The sequence below is a fragment of the Sturnus vulgaris genome, chromosome 25 (assembly GCF_052056855.1).
Source record: "Sturnus vulgaris isolate bStuVul1 chromosome 25, bStuVul1.hap1, whole genome shotgun sequence".
NCBI lineage: Eukaryota > Metazoa > Chordata > Aves > Passeriformes > Sturnidae > Sturnus > Sturnus vulgaris.
In genome coordinates this window covers 3,639,076-3,655,927 of record NC_142267.1, presented here as the reverse complement: position 1 = coordinate 3,655,927, position 16,852 = coordinate 3,639,076, and the positions used below count along the sequence as shown (strand labels likewise).

Here is a 16,852-nt window from a genome sequence, read left to right as displayed (position 1 = left end):
GTCTGCTCTGTCCGTGTGCCCAGGGCTGTTGGCTGGCTGCCTCCAGTGAGGCTGCACTGTCCGGTCTCTTCCCAGCCCCCTGGGGATAGGATGCTACTGGATTTTGGCAGCTGCTGCTCGGTGCCACTCAGCTGTCGCTGCCTTTGTCCCTGCCAGCAGGCTGCCTCCCTGGAGAGGGGCTTGCTCACCCATTCCCAGTCTCCCTGGCACTAAGCAATGCTGTGGGCTCTGGAGAGAGTTTTCTTGGGCTCTTGGCTGCTTCTTTTCCCATCCTGCAGAGTTGTTCCTCAGGCAGAGCCAGCTCTGGGATGTGTGCACAGCCCTGCACTGCTCTGCCCTCCCCTCTGCTCCAGGAGAGGTGACCTCAGTGCCTTTGGGAGTCAACTATTCAAAGCCAGACAATTCTAACACCTGCCAACACTCAGGGAAAGGGTTTTATTGGCATTTATTAGTCCTGGCACCTGATTTTCAGCCAAGTTCCCTGCCGGACTTGGAGAAATGCTGGTGGGACAAGGGACACTGAGCCAACTTCTGCCCGGGTGATGTGAGACATGCAGCCACAGCAAAGCTCCAGCATGCCAGTGTCTGCCAAAGAGGGACAGGTTTTGAGGGCTCCTGTCTCCTTAACCCCTGGGAGGATGCCAGGGCAAATATACCAGCCCAAACATTAACAGCACCCATGGATGCAGAATGGTCTTGGCCAAGAGGCTCTTGGGGCTGATTGAAAGCAGATTGGTGAATGTGGGGCTTTTTCTCTCCCAGGGGCTGAGCACGGCTAACTGCTCGGATGGACAGCTTTATGGACTGTTACATGGATATGGCTCTTCCCATGGCTTCACAGACCCATTTCACAAATGGTGCTGGCTGCAATCCACTGCTCTGTGCCGAGCTGCTGGTTGGGACATCGTCGTGGAGGCTGAAGTGATGAGAAGGAAAAAGACGGATGAGAAATAGACAGGGAAAAACAAATGTCAAGCTGTGCTTTTCATAGTGCGAGGGCAGAATACTGGCTGGGCTTTTAAGAAGAGAAGGATGTGCTGGTAATTGGAAAGATGCTGGGGGGAGGATGACAGCCTGGCTCCTGTACCTGCAAGCACTCAGCACCCCTGGCCAGCCAGTCCTGGGCTGGGATGCTGCACTCTGACTGCCCACATTGAGCCTGGCTGAGACCAAAGGCACTGTGTCCCTCGCAGTGCAGCCCAGGCATGGGCCAGTCCTGATCACCTGCAAAGTTAGAGAGAGCAGATTCAGAGGAAAGGACTGAGCTGGATCCCAGTTTTCAGGCAGGGTTGGCCTCATGTCACCACAAGCAAAGCAGTCCTCTGGGTTAGCAGAGGGCTTGAAAACACTCACTGGCAGCCAGAGGCTGAATTGGTGTTGCTTAATGGTGGCTTTTTCTGAGAAACTAAACCCCCAAGGCCGCATGTGGGCGGACCTGTTAGTGCTGTCCATCAGACACATCGGGCGATGTGCTCCTGCCAATGAATCCTGTGATCTATTCCTAAACATTGTGTTATCGAAGGCCAGAACAAGTATCAGGCAGAGAAATCAACTGTTCCCTGATCTAAGCCGACTGGAATCAATTGCTGCAGGGGGAAAGTGCGGTCAGCCACCTCGGAGCCCTCTGACAGGTCAATAAATACACCTGGGAGGACACTCTCGCCTGACGAGGTGGACGTGTTTCCCCTGGCATTGCTGCTTGACTGATGCCCTGCTGTGCCCCAGTGCTGCTGACCTGGGTGTCACATGGACTTCACACAGGGCTTCACACTGGGATGTCACCTTGCCACCAAGTGCCACCAGGGCTTTTGCTCCCGCCCCTCCTGTGGCAGAGGTGAGGAGCTGGCTCCCAGGACATCCACCACCAGCTCCCGCCTCCGTCCTCTGCGCCAGTCACAGAACTTATTCATGCTTGAAAATTTGCAAGGGAAAGATAATAATCCCCCCAAGAAAGTGTGTCTCTGTTTTGGCCTGACAAGGAATTAAGATAAATGTCAGTTTTCAGTTAAAATCATGCTCGGAAGATGAGCAGGAACAACGGGGATTTCATTCTGCTACGTTTATTAAACACATAGAGACATGTCACTGCTGGCAGAGCCAAGCAGGTCCCACAACCCTGAGGCTCAGTCCCTACCAGCATCAGAAATACCCGAGATTAGATCCAATACAAGCATGGCATTTGAAACCTGGGAACTGCATCCACATGAGCCTCCTGGGTCCTGAGAAGTCCCACTGGGAAACCAGTCCACAGCACAAGTCATGGGCAGCTGCCTCCCTGCCCATCCCAGGTAAGCAGGTGGAGACTGTGGGCTGAGCCCACTCTGGACTGAGCCCAGCACAGAGTGAGCCCACCGTGGGCTGTGCCAACATGTGCCACGCAGGTCTCCTCCACTGCAGCATCCTCAGGGCTCTTCCTCCCCAAGCCCTCCTGCCATAACTCATCTCTGCTGAGAGGCGTCGCTGCCTCGAACTGCTTATTAGCACAAATTTCCTGGCAGTAGCAAACTGCTCTCTCAGTGCTCGTCATTCACCGGGAGCTCGTGGCCAAGTGTGGTGACAGAGCCGGGCCCATGGGAGCTCACTCTGCTGCAGGACACCGCTGGGCTGGGCACGACCCACGGGCTGCTTCAGCAGTGAAAACCCCTCCATTCTGCAGCACAGCTTACTGATGGGTCAGTTAGTTGCAATTTTAATAAGAGGTTTTGTTCTGATGTGCTTGGGCCACGCCATCTGCCAGGAGCTGGGCATGTTCCAGGGGCTGGTACCTGTCTGGGGAGGGGAAAGCAGGGGGTAGGGATGAGGTGCTGGACAACCTTACCCATCAGTGTTCCCCCTGCTCTGCTGCAGAGCCACTCTGCCTGCCACCACAGGCACCTACATATGGTCCCCCATCCCACTGGGGACCTAAGACGCTCAGAGGGGTGCAGAGCATGGAGACAGATCTTGGCTGTGAGACCCATCAGCTGGGATGATGTACTTACACTTTTAATAAGAAATAGCACTTGATATAGAACCGTTCCAGCCTTTATTGAACCAAAGTGCCTTCCGCTGCTTCAGTGCAAAGCCCTGAAGCCTGTCCTGGATGATTTAAGAATGATCCATCTGGAAAATGATGCAGTCAATTTGTTACATCCAGCCAGAGAGCCATAGAAACCACCATAACAAGCTTAAATGATTTCAACATCACTACATCATCCAGCCCCAGCCAATCTTCCTCAGAGCCACTGCCGAGCTGGGGTTGCCCATCCTGCATGGCTCCTTTTCCTGAAGCTGATGCTGCTCCTGCAGCCCATCCTGTTGCTGGATCCAGGCTTCTAGGCAATGCTTTGTGGGACATGGAGGACCCCCTTCCACCTTCCCACTGCTTGTCTCATCCCCCACCTTCCCAAATCCCTGTTTTAAGACAAGAATTCCAAGCAGCTCACAAACCCTCCCGGTGGGCTCTTCTGGCTGCCAGCAGCTTGGGTGCCTGTTGATGGTTACCACCTCACCCTGGGTAAATCAGGGCTTCGGTTTTCAAAATAGCGTGTTGATTGAAGCTTAAAATATCCCCAGCAATTACTTCGCCCCGGTATAATTATAATAATTAAACTTGGATAATGCTTAGTCCTACTTTTTATCAGAACTGTGTGCTGCGGCACCAGTGTGTGGTGTTTTGTTTCCAGACTCATTTTCCAGCCTCGCCCTGCTGAGCAGGGCTGGAAGGGATATGAGCTGGCAGACTGCAGTGCTGACAAGGGGACAGTGACCCTGTCACGGCCCCTCCAGCCCTGGGGACCACTCGTGGCACCATTTAACCGAGGGCATGGTGTGTGGTGGCTGTGCCCTGGCCCTCACTGCACTGCAGGACGAGCAGCAAGAGGGGATGCTCCCGGCTTTGTGCTGGGGCAAAGGGTTCTGGAGGGAGTAGGGATGCTGGTTCTTCCCTTTGGCTGCTTGCCTTGTCCCACCCCAATCCCTCTCCCACAGCTCAGCACAATATTTCTCCTCCACGCTCCCAGCAGCGACACTTGGAACAGCTCAGGCTGGTGAGTACGTTTCCGGCTGTGATAAATAGCAGGGAAAGGAATGAGAACCTAACACTGTATTTCATGCCCTGAAATCCCACTTGCATCTGGAAATGAACAGAGTTCTCCGGCTGATATATGCAGCTCTGAGGCCATTCGCATCCTGTTCGCTTGTACACATTGTCTCGGTGATTTAAGCTGGCAATTTGGCCCTAAAATGAAGAGCAGCTCACTTTGTCCCTCCCCATTTTTCTATATATTTTCCTGCAGAATGGAGCTTTTGGAAATTTGCCTGGGCTGGGGCTGGGCATCATCTCTGGTCTTGGTTTAGTGCTGGCCTGGCACGGAGAGTTGTGGAGGGTCCTGGCACTGCAGGAAGGCTGCTGCCACAGCCTGGGAATGCAAGTGGCAGGTGCTGTGCTGGTCTCTGTCTTCCCAGGCCACCCCTCTTCAAAGCCAACATGGACAGCAATGAAGGCTTTTCGCCCTTTCCTGGTCAGATGGCATTGTGAGGATGACAGCCCCCACAGTTTCCTGGGGAAGGGGGATGCTCTGGGTCCAAGGGGGGCTATGGGAGCTGTCTGGCAAGAGCCCTCCTTGTGCTGCCCAGTCCCCACATCCATTTATCCATCCATCTGTTGAGCAGCACAGCAGCAGGGCTGGCCTGAGTGTGACCCATCGTCACCCACTCCACACCCAGTGTGCAGACCAGAGGCACCACTTACCAGGGACCTGGTCAGGGCCAGGACTCCACCTTGGGTAAAAGATGTAGCTGGGTGAAATTATTTCAGAGCAGAGCTGTTTGTTTAAGGCATCATTAGTGATGTTTAATTAACTCCCCAACAGTCCTATTTAATGGCTTCCTTCTTCCAAGCAGCTGCCTCAAGGTACATGGGGTCCCCTCAAAGCCTGGGGGGACATTGGGTGACCCTCCTGTTGTGCCAAGGGTGTGGAGGTAGTGCTGCTGTGGCGGGGACACCAAGGGGATGCACAAGACCCTCTTCCCAGGACGAAGGCAGGGCTATTTCCTTGCTGCTCACCCGAGGTGTGCACAGCTGGGAACAGTGGGATTTCCCCAGGGAAACCTCTGGACTCCTTGCTGAGACACGGATCCTCCTGGACACCAAACCAACCCCATCCCCTCCCCAGAGACTGTGCACGGAGGAACCCAGTCACCACCGGCTGCGCGGTTCTCATATCAGTTTTAATAGCAACATCAGAGTACTAAATATACAGAGGGCAAGGGGATAGGGTGGCATTTACAGTGCTTCCAAATACACGGCTTCCACGGACAGAGACAAATTAAAAACCGCTCGGGAAGAAAAGGTCCTTTTGGCACCGCCCCGGCTCGCACTGTGGGCGGGTGGGGCAGCCACAATGCCAAAAGGTGACGGCGCTTTCACCGGATGCCTCCTGGTGCAGGATTTCCCCAGGAAAATAAAGAAGTACTCAGTGATGTAAAACCGGTTACAAAGTAAAACTGTCTCATGTTAGAAAAACGGGTTTTGGCAAAATAAAAATAAAGTGTAAACTTCACTGTACATGTCCTATCAAACAAAAAAATAAACCCCTTGGAACCTAAAATAGAAGAATCTGGGTCAGAAATCTGTGCCCTTAGTGTACATTTTTGTGCAACATATACTTTTTTCAAAGTAAATATTATTTCCACTCGTGACACTATTAAAAATGTACCTACAAATGCTGAGAGTAATTCTTAAAAATGTGTGAGAAGCGTTAGATGAGCTCGGGAGACCAAACCCACAGACTTGGAAATGGCAAGGGATTTCTTGCTGGTTTTGAAAAAATCGCATACAGATTTAATATCCGGTTGAACGAAAATTCCAACCACATTCATCCTGAAATGGGTGGGCTGAGATAGGATAGATATATTTTTGTTCTATTTTATTTTTTTTTAAATTTTTTTTTTACAAAATATATATTATGTGTAGAATATCTACTATTTTACTACCGTTTCAGCTGAACTACCTTCCTTTCGCAACAAGCTGCCAGTGGAGAAGAGGTAACCTGAAATCTGCCATCGCTGCAGTGACCTCCTGGCAGGCTCGGTGCCCTCGACCCCACGGAGCACTGGTGCCCCATGGAGCACTGGTGTTCTCTGGAGCACGGCTCCTGACACCACCACCACCGGCCGCCCTTTCTCCAGCTGGGAAGACAGAGTGAAGGTAAACGATCGGATCTGGAGACAGGGGCGGCTGCCCAGGACCGGCTCTGCCTGGGCTGCTGTGGGGTGAAGCCGCCCTTGGGGGGAACCCCGGCTTTCAAAGGTCAGGGGATTGAGGACCAAACCCTGCCCACCCTACCTGTTGGTGCCATGATATGGGAGCTCCCACCTGGAGCCCCAAACCAGCTCAGTTTGGTGCAGGATAAAGCCCACCGGTGCCGGTGGCAGCAGGGGCACTGACTCCCTGGCCCGGTGGGAGCGGCACATCCTGCGGCTCCTGCTCAGGGTTTGCAGGGAATGTGGAGGGAGGAGAATCCTGGATGGCCCTGGGAAGCCTGGGCTTGCTGCAGAGCCCAAGGAGAGCCAACCTCTCCTTGCCATGGGTGGCTTGTCCCACATCACTGTTTCCAAGACAGAGCCACAAGTGACGCACAGACACTCCATGACATGTCTGGGGAATGTGGCAGACTCTTGGCTGCCATGGTGTGTTTCTCAGGGACTATTCAGGGGCTAAGCAATCTGGAAAATGAACTGAAAAGAAACAAGCAGCAGTGGGCTGAGGGCTTACAGCAAAGCAATGAGCAAAAACTTTTCTTTTTTCAACCTTCCAAGACCTCGGGGTGAGATGATGTGCCCAAAACATGACAGAGCTCCCACGGGAGCGTGTCTGAGAACACCACGCTTCCCTGCTTTTCCATGGAGGGAAGATCTACTCAATAGACTATGCCATGGAAATGCGACTTTCTATTTTTATTTCTTTTTTTTTTTTTGGCTTTCATCAATAGGAGGGAATGAAATCACCACAGCTCATTTCTCTTCACTGTGCAAGACCTTAGGATGCCTGGATCCTGCCTCATACATCACTGCATCAGTGGCTCCATCCCAGCCCTTCCTCCTCCTCCTCCTCCTCCTCTCCCTCCACCACAGTGGCCCAGCATGGATGGGGGGAGGCTTCCTCTGATAAAGTGCAAGTGCTGTTGGTCCTTATAAATAAGGGAAGATTGTGCATCTACTTTTGTTCCCTGGTTCACCGCTCAGCTCCGGGGAGACCAGGACATGTCCTGCTGCAGACTGGAGGGGAAGCTCATTCAAGTCCTGCCCTCTGAAACCTGTGCCCATCCTGGGGGTTGCAGTGATTCACCTTCCTTCTCTCTCTCTCTCTCGCACACACACATACACACACTCTTTCCCCTCCTCTTCCCCAGCTCCACAGGGAATTTCCTGTGAGCCAGGTGCCTCTCCATCACCACTGCCATCATCACCATCGCTTGCACCAGTGCTGCCCGTGCTGCCCTGGCATCTCCCAGCTCTGCCTGACAACTTCCCTGTGGGCAGCAGGTTTCATCCATGCAGAAACACAGAATGCTGCTTCAGATGCCCTGCAATGAGGGAGCTGAGATAGATTTCTTGTCATACTGCTACTGCGATTACACTGGAATACCTGTGGGAGTGAAATAAATAGGAAGATTAAGGGGAGAAGCACAAGAAACATGGCTCAAAGCCGGTGCAGATGGATTCCCATGAAGTCACAAAGGGAGAATAGCCTGTGGGCAGGGGCTGCACCACTGACACCACCATCACAGAAAAGCCCCAGGACACTGAGATGACCTTGGAGCAGTTGCTCAGACTTCATGCTTCCCAAGGACAGACAGTCCCCACGTCTTGCAGGGACAGCTAAAGCTTTGGGGGCCACTGCTGTAGCAAGACACTGTCTCCTCTACTCCCTGGAGGCATCCAATGCTCTGGAGAGCCGGACATGAGCCACCCAGGAGATAGTGCTCTGCCCAGGGGATGGTTGGCTCCAGGCCGCAGGTAATTGTCAGGGCTGGCAAGGAAGACTTCTGTCTGAGGCAGCGTCCAAAAATTCAGGACAAATAATCCAGACTGTGCAATTCCATGGGAAAAGGACAGAAAAGGACACAGGAACAAGAGACCGCACGCGTGGCTATGCCAACACCACAGGGTTCTACGTTTTTTTTTGTTTGTTTTTAAACTGCACGTTCTTTTTCATAAAGAAAAGGAGCTGAGTAATCAGTGGGGGAGTAGAAACGTGGATCTGGACAATTCTAAAAAACCACTAGTATTTACCAAGGGCAGTTTACAAAAAGAACTGGAGGACTTTGGTCTGATCTCTGCTGTCGTTTCCACCCATTTAACATCGAAGGGACCCGAGCGAGACCCATCCCAGTGTCTGATGTGCAGCACAGCATGGCAAGCACCCAACTCCATGGAAAGACTTGGACAGAGGGTTTAGGGTCAGCACCCACGAACACCACCCACCCCAGCAGGAGCTGGACAGGCGTGGACATGTTTCTAGAGCAACACACCAAACCGGAGCCTGCAGAATCGTTCTTCCCGGGCAAAAATTCCCTTTAAACACTATTAAGAGATCTCCAGGGTTGTGGACAGCTGACTGTGTCTTCTCCTGCTGCAGCAGAGCCAGCCAAGACCAGGAGAACAAAGGAAGAGGCTCTCTCAATCCCACAGCCCCAGGCTGGGGCAGGAGGCAATGAGCTCCTTCTTCTTGTTTCTCACACAGGGCTGAGTAAGCTTTGGTGCTGTGGCCAATTTAAAAGCCATTTTCAAAAAACCTTCCCACACCTCACTCCTAAAATTTTTCTTCTGTGCCAAGAGAGGCCCATCTTTTGGAAGTCCACCCCAAAAATCTGCCCTGTCCAGCCCCGAGGTGTCATGCCTAGCACGGTGGAGACTGCAGCTCTGTGGACACGGCAGGCCCAGGATTTCTGGCTTCTTCCCATCGATCTTGGTGATGTATTGGGATACAGAAGCCTGGAAATACCTTCAGCACTGCCTTGAGCTGTGCTCTGGATGGTTTTGGGAAGCTTCTCCTCTGCTTCCTGCCGGCAGCACAGCCCTGGCCATGTCCCACCACAGTCACGTCGCAACGCTGGAAAAGCATTTCCAAAAAGAACCAAAATTATATATATATATATGTATACATACATATATATGCCTATACATACACACACACACGTATATATAAGTATATATGTCTACCTATATATACACATATAGGTTGACAGGCAAGCTGCCAAAGTAGAAAACATCAGATCACCCAGTTTGCATGATGCGTGTTAAAGAAATGAGACTATTAGCCCATGACATCTTCTTTAAAAATGAGTATTTAAGATCTTCAAAAATTGCTACAGTACAAAAAGGGTTTGTGTGTGTATATATATATATATATTTTCTCTCTACATATACCGTATGTATGTAGGGGTATGGACCGGAATGGATGACCCCACCAGAAGAGATGCCCCACTCGTCCTCCACAACATTTCCAGGCGTTACTGACTCGGCTCTTTGCAAAGTCTTTGCATCGGTTCATGGCACATAATGGTATTATTGGCACAGGTTCAGAGTCACCGTCCATGGCCGGGCTCCAGGCGCTCATCCTTCCCTTTCCATCCCTTGCTGGTTCCTCCTCCTCCACGGGATTCTTTGTTCTCACACTTTCCTTTCTCTCCTCCTCAAAAAAAAACGTGCTCCTCGACAACGCAGTTACCTATAGGCGTGTTCATTTTTATAAAAATATATTTGGCCCATAGAACGCTGCTCTTTGAGTCTCCTACTGGTAAACAGAAATGGTAGGTACAGGTAACCCATTATTTTTTATATTTTTACAGGTTCACCAATGGAATCCTGTTGAGGACGAGAAGAAAAAGAAAAATTAAGTCATGACAAGGAATTTGCACCATGTCTTGCATCATTGTTTGGATGATCCCCCACAGCCTGGAGGTTTCCTCCTCTTCCCCCCTGGCTGTGGAGCTGTGGGATACCTGGGGGAGCAGAGCATGGAGGGAGCAGGGTATCAGTGACCTCCTCCTCCTTCTCCACAGCTGCTGGTCTGTGCTGCAGATTGGGAGGACCCTATTTCTCTCTCCTTGGGGCCTTTTCCAGAGTGGGATTTACTCCAAATCATCCCTGCATTCTGCAGCTTCTCGCACTCGGGCCTTTGAGAAGTGAGTACTCTGGCAGACAAGCAGATGATGACAAGCACTAATAAGATTTTCTGAAGTTAAATCTAAAGAATCAATAGGGAATTGGTTAAGCACCAAACCAGAGATCCTATCAAAGTCCTTAAGCTATTTATTTACCATCTACTGGAAGATGTCTCCCTATGCAATCTTGGATCCTCAATGTGAAGACAATCACTCCCCATCAAGTGGCGTGTGGCTGCTTGCTCTACATATCCGTGACATTTCATGAGCTGTAGCACAGCTGAGTGTGCCAAAGACAGCTGACAGCAGGTATACCTACACCCTGTACAGCAGTGCATTCCTAATCCACACATCCCTAATCTGTGCCCTCTGCCTGGCTGGGATCAGCATCCAGAACATGGTGTGCTTTTTGTCCCAGCGTTCTTTCTCTAAAAAACCCTCTATTTTTAAGCAAAATGCCCAATACACCATCTCCAAGAACAACCCTGAAGTCTTAATTAGCAAGACAGATTTTCCAGAGTCCTTAATCTCCTGTGCTGGGGCTGTGCTGGGACTGCTGCTACTCCTCCGAAGACAAGCCGGGATCTTTTATGATGACTCATTATCTGTTAATGTTAACACAAACCATTTGCTGTTGTTAGGCAGAACGGGGCCAGCACAGCAGCTGCTGCCGTGTTCGAGCACGGCATTACCACACAACGCTGTCAGCTCTCAGTGCCCTGTGCCAGGGCAGGGTCAGGCTGGTGTCACCAAACCAGCACAGCTGCTGGGCCCCGAAGTGCCCCTCCCTGCCAGCGGTGCCACTGTGCCGTGGCTCTGGGTGAGCACTGGTTAATGCACCATGGCAGGGTGTACAATTGGTATTGTATCCCAAATAGCCTCTTTGTGCAAAGTAGGTCAGCGCTTGATCAACCTTACAGATTTTTGTATAATCTCATTCCATGGGGTTTTTCAGTCAAAGAGAGTGGGATTAAGGACAAGAATAATGCAGAATCTCAAACTTCATTTTAGAAAGCCCCAAAGCCAGGATGAAACCAAGCCAAACCAGCCACCCTGTGCTGTGGTGCCTGGACAAAGCCACTCAAGTCTTTGGCACACGTCCTGTGCTGGTCTGCAGAGCGACAGTGCTCCTGCTCTCTGTCTGGGTGCTCCTCCAGCACCACTGGAACCAGTCAAGAGAAGTTTTCTTTTTCATCCCTCCCTTCAGGTAACTCCTGAGAGCTTCCACTGACTGCTCCACTCCTCACCTACCCAGCCCAGGGCCATTCTGAGGCTGTGCTGCTACACCAGGCTGCTGCAGACAGACTGACTTCTCTGCCTGCAGGAGTAGCTGCCAGCAGCTGCTATTGAGATGTGACATCCACTGAGGTGTGACATCTACCAAGGAGCTCCAGTGGGGCCTGGCTGCCAGCACAGGCAATCTGCTGGAAAGCTCCACCAGCTGTTTGCCATGGGCAGCATCACCTGCTGTGGGGAGGGACAGTGTCCTGGTGGGGACTGTGCCTGCAGCACAGGAACCCTCCCCGTGGCTCCTGCTGGCACAGGAGGAATCTGACCCCAGGAAATAGCTTCAACATCTGCTCCCCGTGTACATGGATGAGCTTCACCAGGTTTCCTGACACAACAGTGGCACTGCCTGCAGCTCTTGGGGCTGGAGATGCTCTGCAGTGCTGTCCCTTATATCTGCTGCCTCAACCTGCTCAGCCCAGCCTGATGATGCTGTCTGCATCACCCAAGGCCAGGGTGCCAGCTGGACAGACTTCACACCAGGCTGATGGACTGTCAGATGTGAAGTTCACATTAAATCCCAACTGGGCTTCCAGTGATCATCTTGACAAAACATCTGCAGCACCTCTGTCCTGCCATCCCTGTCCTGGGACATGCCACCTGCCTTGTGCCCACACCATCAGGAGCACTAATGTGCCAACAAGACAGCTCAGAGCTGTGAAGTGCTGTCAATTAAAATTTGTAAAACACTAGGAAAAAGGGGATGTGAGGAGAAAGCTGCATGTAACCCCTCCAGACAAAAAGCTGCACATTCTCCAGAGCATCCCTCTCCTCTGCTGTGGTGCAGTGGGTCAACAGCAACTGTCCCCTTCAGGTGACCTTGCTGTGGCTGTGGATGCCAGCCAGGAAACACTCACTACCCCGGAAGCAGAGCAGCCCAAGCAGCTGCATCTCTTTCACCAGCCTCTCCCCTAGAAACAAAAGCTGGAGAGGCATCCTCCATGCCTCCACTCCTCTGCTTCCCTCCATCCCCCTGCTCCTCTGGCACTTGGCAGCTGGTGACAGCACAAGGCAACCACAGTGGCAGGGACAGCCTAGCAGGGAGCTCATCTCAATGCCATCTGCACCTTACACAGTGACACATGAAACTTGGAATGCTCATTTCACCTGAGGGATTTCCCACCGGCACCTGGTTTCGACTGGGACACACCATTTCTGCAAGTGTGTCCCAGAAACACCCTGGTACAAACACACCTGTGCAGAGTAAACACACAGAGAACAGGTAGAACAGGTTTGGGATCAATCTCATTTTGTTATCGTTAATGAAACCAAACAGCAGCTTCCAGAATTGCATCTGTAATTGAAGTGCCATTACAGAGCTAATGCTCCAGGTACGAGCCGGATGGATTTTTCCAGAGCGCGTCAATGTGCGTTTTATGGATTCCATGAAAATGGGTCAATGAGAATTTCAAGGATTTAATAAGGCGTAATGGAATGGCTTCAGGCTATTTAAAGAAATCTATGGAGGTGACCAGGGCAGAGTCTCTGGCCCAGGGTTTCACAGGACCTGGGGCAGGAGCAGTGGGATCCATACAGGATTCCTACAGTGCTTCAAGCTGCTCCTTCCTTCCCTGTACCTGAGGCATGGAGAGCTGTAGATGGCATCGAGTGTAGCTGGCTTGCTTTATGTGTTATTTCTTTTTAATTCACTTTAAGCCAATGGAAAGACATCCCAAACTACACAACTGAGGGTGGAAAAGGCCCAGTGGGTTATTGCTGAGGCTGGTGTTCCCTGCAGATCCTCCATGCTCGTTCTCCTTCTTCCCTCACTCCTGGCACCAGCTCCTGCCTGGGTTCCTTTGCCCTCTGTCCCCTGAGGCAGTGGCCACAACAAGAATGAGAGAAAAAACATGAGCATATTGGTGGATGGGGAGTGAGAGCCTTTCACCTTCACCACTGAAGCTGCTGCAGACAGAATAAGCTCTGGGGGGCAGTGGGGCCATGCCAGATGAATCCCTGCTCTCTGCCCCACTGCACTGGCACACCCCTCACCTGCCCTGTCTAGACACCGCCAGCCCCAGCCTGGCTGAGACCATTAACTTTTTATTCGCTTCCACTCTAATCTAATTATATTTCTGTGTTCAATAGCTGTGCATAATGTTAAACAGGCTATTCCAAGTGAGCTGCAGCCAGGGAAGGCTGGAAATTTCATTTATACTGAATACATGATTCATTACAGCAGGGACTTGGGACAGAGCAATTAATTCACCTGAGCACGTGGCTTGAGTGGGCATCACTGCCCAGGGCGAGCTGGCACAGACAGACTTTTCCTGGCACAGCTATCAGCTGTGCCACCTTCAAAAGTGACACAAGGAGGTGAAAACGGCTTGGGCCAACTCAACAAAAGAGAAGAAAATCCCCAAAGATTGTACTCTTGCAACCAGAACAACATCACTGCACTTGTCCAGCTACAGCAACACCCCAGGTGTGACTGGCTGCTGGGGGCTGCTCGAAGGGTTGGCTTTGCAGAGCAGCAGCAGGAGGAGGAGAAAGAGGAGGAGGAGGAGAAGGAGGAGGAGGGGAGGAGGACCCCAGCACCCTTGCAGTGAGCATGGAAGTGTTAATGACAGCAAACATCACCAAATGAGCTTTCAGATACTGGTGGAGCGGGCATGCTGGACGTGTGGTGCTCAGACAAGGCAGACTGTCCATCATGCCACCAGAGGTTAATTACAGATCAGACCATTTCCCAGCACGGAAATTACTGTGGCTTGTTGAGGTTTTAGAGGTGGGCTGGAACCATGGGATCAGGCTGAAGTTCAAGGCTGCTCCAGAGACCCTTTGCTTTTCAATCCTTGTCCATTCCAGTCCTTGCCTGTTAGTGTGGGCCTGTCTGCAATTAACCTCCCTGGAAATGCTGTTTGGCTCCCAATGCCCCTTCCACGGCATGAAATATGTCCAGTCACACCGAAGGAAGTGCAGATGGGGGGATGGCACCAGGCAGGGTATGATGGGCACAGTGGGGGCACAGAACGGATGCAGGATGGACTCAGGGAGCGCGGTACGTACCAGGAAACAGCCCGCTGGCGTCTGCCCTGCCCCCAGAAGTCAAACAGGCTTCGGCCAGTCAGCAGGAGATTTCAAACCATTTCTCAGACACAAAGGCCACGGGAATAAGATGCCGGTCAGAAGAAGAGGGTCTGCAGTGAGCAGAAAGAGGGGCTGGTACACGCTGGTACGTAACACACGGTGCAAGCCAGGGTGGCCTGCTGCACAATCAGCTTTTTTACATCCCTCTAGAGTGATGCTTTGAGTGGGTCTGGGTTCACCAGGCTGCCTGGAAGTGCTCTAGGATAGTGGGTCCCAGAAAGCATCCCAGGATGGTGGAAAAGCCGTGATCTCTGCCAGCCAGAACACAGGCACTCTCAGTCACTTGGCTGCAGTTCATATCAAACCAAGGCTTGTGAACACCCAGCAAAATGGTGTGACAATCCCTGCCAGTTCTCCACCTTCCAGGATGTGAAGAAACCCTGGAAAATTCAGATGAGCAGAACCCCACATACACGCAAGAGATGCTGATTGAAAAGGCATCAATGAAGTTGTTGGCTCCAGACCTGTCCTTGGGGCAACCAGACATGGGTTGTGGCTGCCACACATGTTGTGGTTCCTCGAGGCTGCCTGGAGCATCAGCTGCTCATTTTCTCCCTCAAAACTCTCTTCCTCTCTCCCCTCTACCTCTGATGGGAACACACATTTACCATATGGTGAAACCACACCAGCACCCAGTGAAAGAACTCTGGAGACAGCCTGCAGTGTGGGAAACATCACTCCCAACCCCATCGCTCCTGATCCCCTCCCTCTGGGCAGGCAAGGGGCTGGCAGAGCACGGCCACATCCCCTGGCTGCCATTGATGGTCCTTGTTAGTGCTGTGCCGTCATTTCACAGCAGCCAAACGGTTCATTTGGCTCTCCTCCGCCTGCTCCTCCATTAATCACCCGCTTGTTTGCAGCCGATGCCACTGAGGAGACAGCACGGGCGCTGCAAAAATGGCTCCAGTGGCATTTTATGTGCTGGCAGCAGCAGCAGCAGCTCGAACTGAACACTGGTGCTGAGCTCGCCCAGCCCTGCAGGGCCAGGGGCTGCTGTGGCACCCACCCAGCCTCACCGCCAGGACTGGGGATCAGGGGCCGGTCCCACACTGAACTATGAGTGGGTGAGCACCCAAAAAGTAGGCGGCTCTGCCAAATGCTCCAAGATCGTCACCCCTGAGCACCAGGGGGCCCCGTCAGCACAGCGGGAGGGCACTCCCCACCTACAGGGAAAAGACGGCGCCCACCTCACCTGTTTCCATTGAAAGTGGTTTTATAATCCCCGGGCGAGTGCAACGTGTCCTCTGCGTAGACGGACACGGGGGTCCGGACGCACTCGTGGGAGCACTGCAGCGTCTCGTTGTAGGCGGTGAAGATGTCGAGGGCGCTGGGCACGCGAGCGGGGGCGAAGTCAGTCAGGTTCTGGCAACTCTCCTCCTGCTGGTCCAGCTTGCGTTGGTGGCTGTTGCGCCGTGGGCGCCCGCTCTGCGCGCAGCTGGGCGGGGGGGAGAGAGAATCAGACAATCATGGGATGGAAGGGACCTTAAAAATCCTCCAGTTCCATCCCCCTGCCACGGGCAGAGATGCCTTCCACTAGATCAGGTCCTGACTGGTCCCTGTCCAAGCTGGCCTTGGACACTTCCAAGGATGGGGCAGCCACAGCTGCTCTGGGCAGCTTGTGCTAGGGCATCACTACTCTCACAGGGAAGAAATTTCCCCTAAGATCTAATCTAAGTCTTCCCTTTAGTTGAAAACCATTCCCCTTGTCCCATCCCATTATCTGTCTGTAAAAATTCGCCCTCTGTCATTTTTATAAGTCTGTTACAGTCTGAAAGGCTAAAGCAGAAGGGGCAGGAGGCACAGTGTATCCCTGAAACTTGGCAAGGGAACTGACCTGATTGACCGGTCATTACAGATTGTTCAATACTACATTAGAATTCAGAAATTCCAATTCCAATTCAGAATTGGAAAGATCAGCCACAAGCAGTCATTTGGCTCGGTGCATTTAAGAATCAAATTTACATTTTAGACACAAGCTTTTTCCCATCAGAGGAATGACTTAATGAGTCACACATTTGTACCTGCAGGAAGCAAAAGCCTTTTCTTAAGTGAAAATATGTAGGTGAGAACAATGAAGTGAAGCCCTTTCCATTTGGGAGACACCAACAGGTTGGAATTTCTCAGGATAAATGAGCTCAGGACCTGGTGTGACACAGCAGAGGGATGGCTGGCAGGGCAGTCCTGCTCTCCAGGGGCTCCTCCAGCTCTAGAGGCTTCATCAGGATCTCGTGGCTGCACAACACTTCTGGCTCAGTATGTCAGAGAGGAGGAGAACCCCAGCTCACAGGAGCCGCCCTCAATCAGCCTGGTCCTATTTCAGGGTC

At 52.0% G+C, this 16,852-nt stretch overlaps 1 protein-coding gene across 1 annotated transcript in view; it reads right to left on the bottom strand.

Moving 5' to 3' along the window:
* Positions 1-5,190: 5,190 nt before the first annotated feature.
* Positions 5,191-16,852, bottom strand: part of AJAP1 (adherens junctions associated protein 1) — a 37,959-nt gene continuing 26,297 nt past the window's right edge. The window contains exons 4-6 of the mRNA XM_014883891.2: positions 15,721-15,963; positions 14,448-14,578; positions 5,191-9,852 (exon numbers count right to left, since the gene is read on the bottom strand). Of these exons, the coding sequence (XP_014739377.2) occupies positions 14,506-14,578; positions 15,721-15,963 (316 nt within the window). The 3' untranslated portion in view covers positions 5,191-9,852; positions 14,448-14,505. The remainder of the gene's footprint in view (positions 9,853-14,447; positions 14,579-15,720; positions 15,964-16,852) is intronic.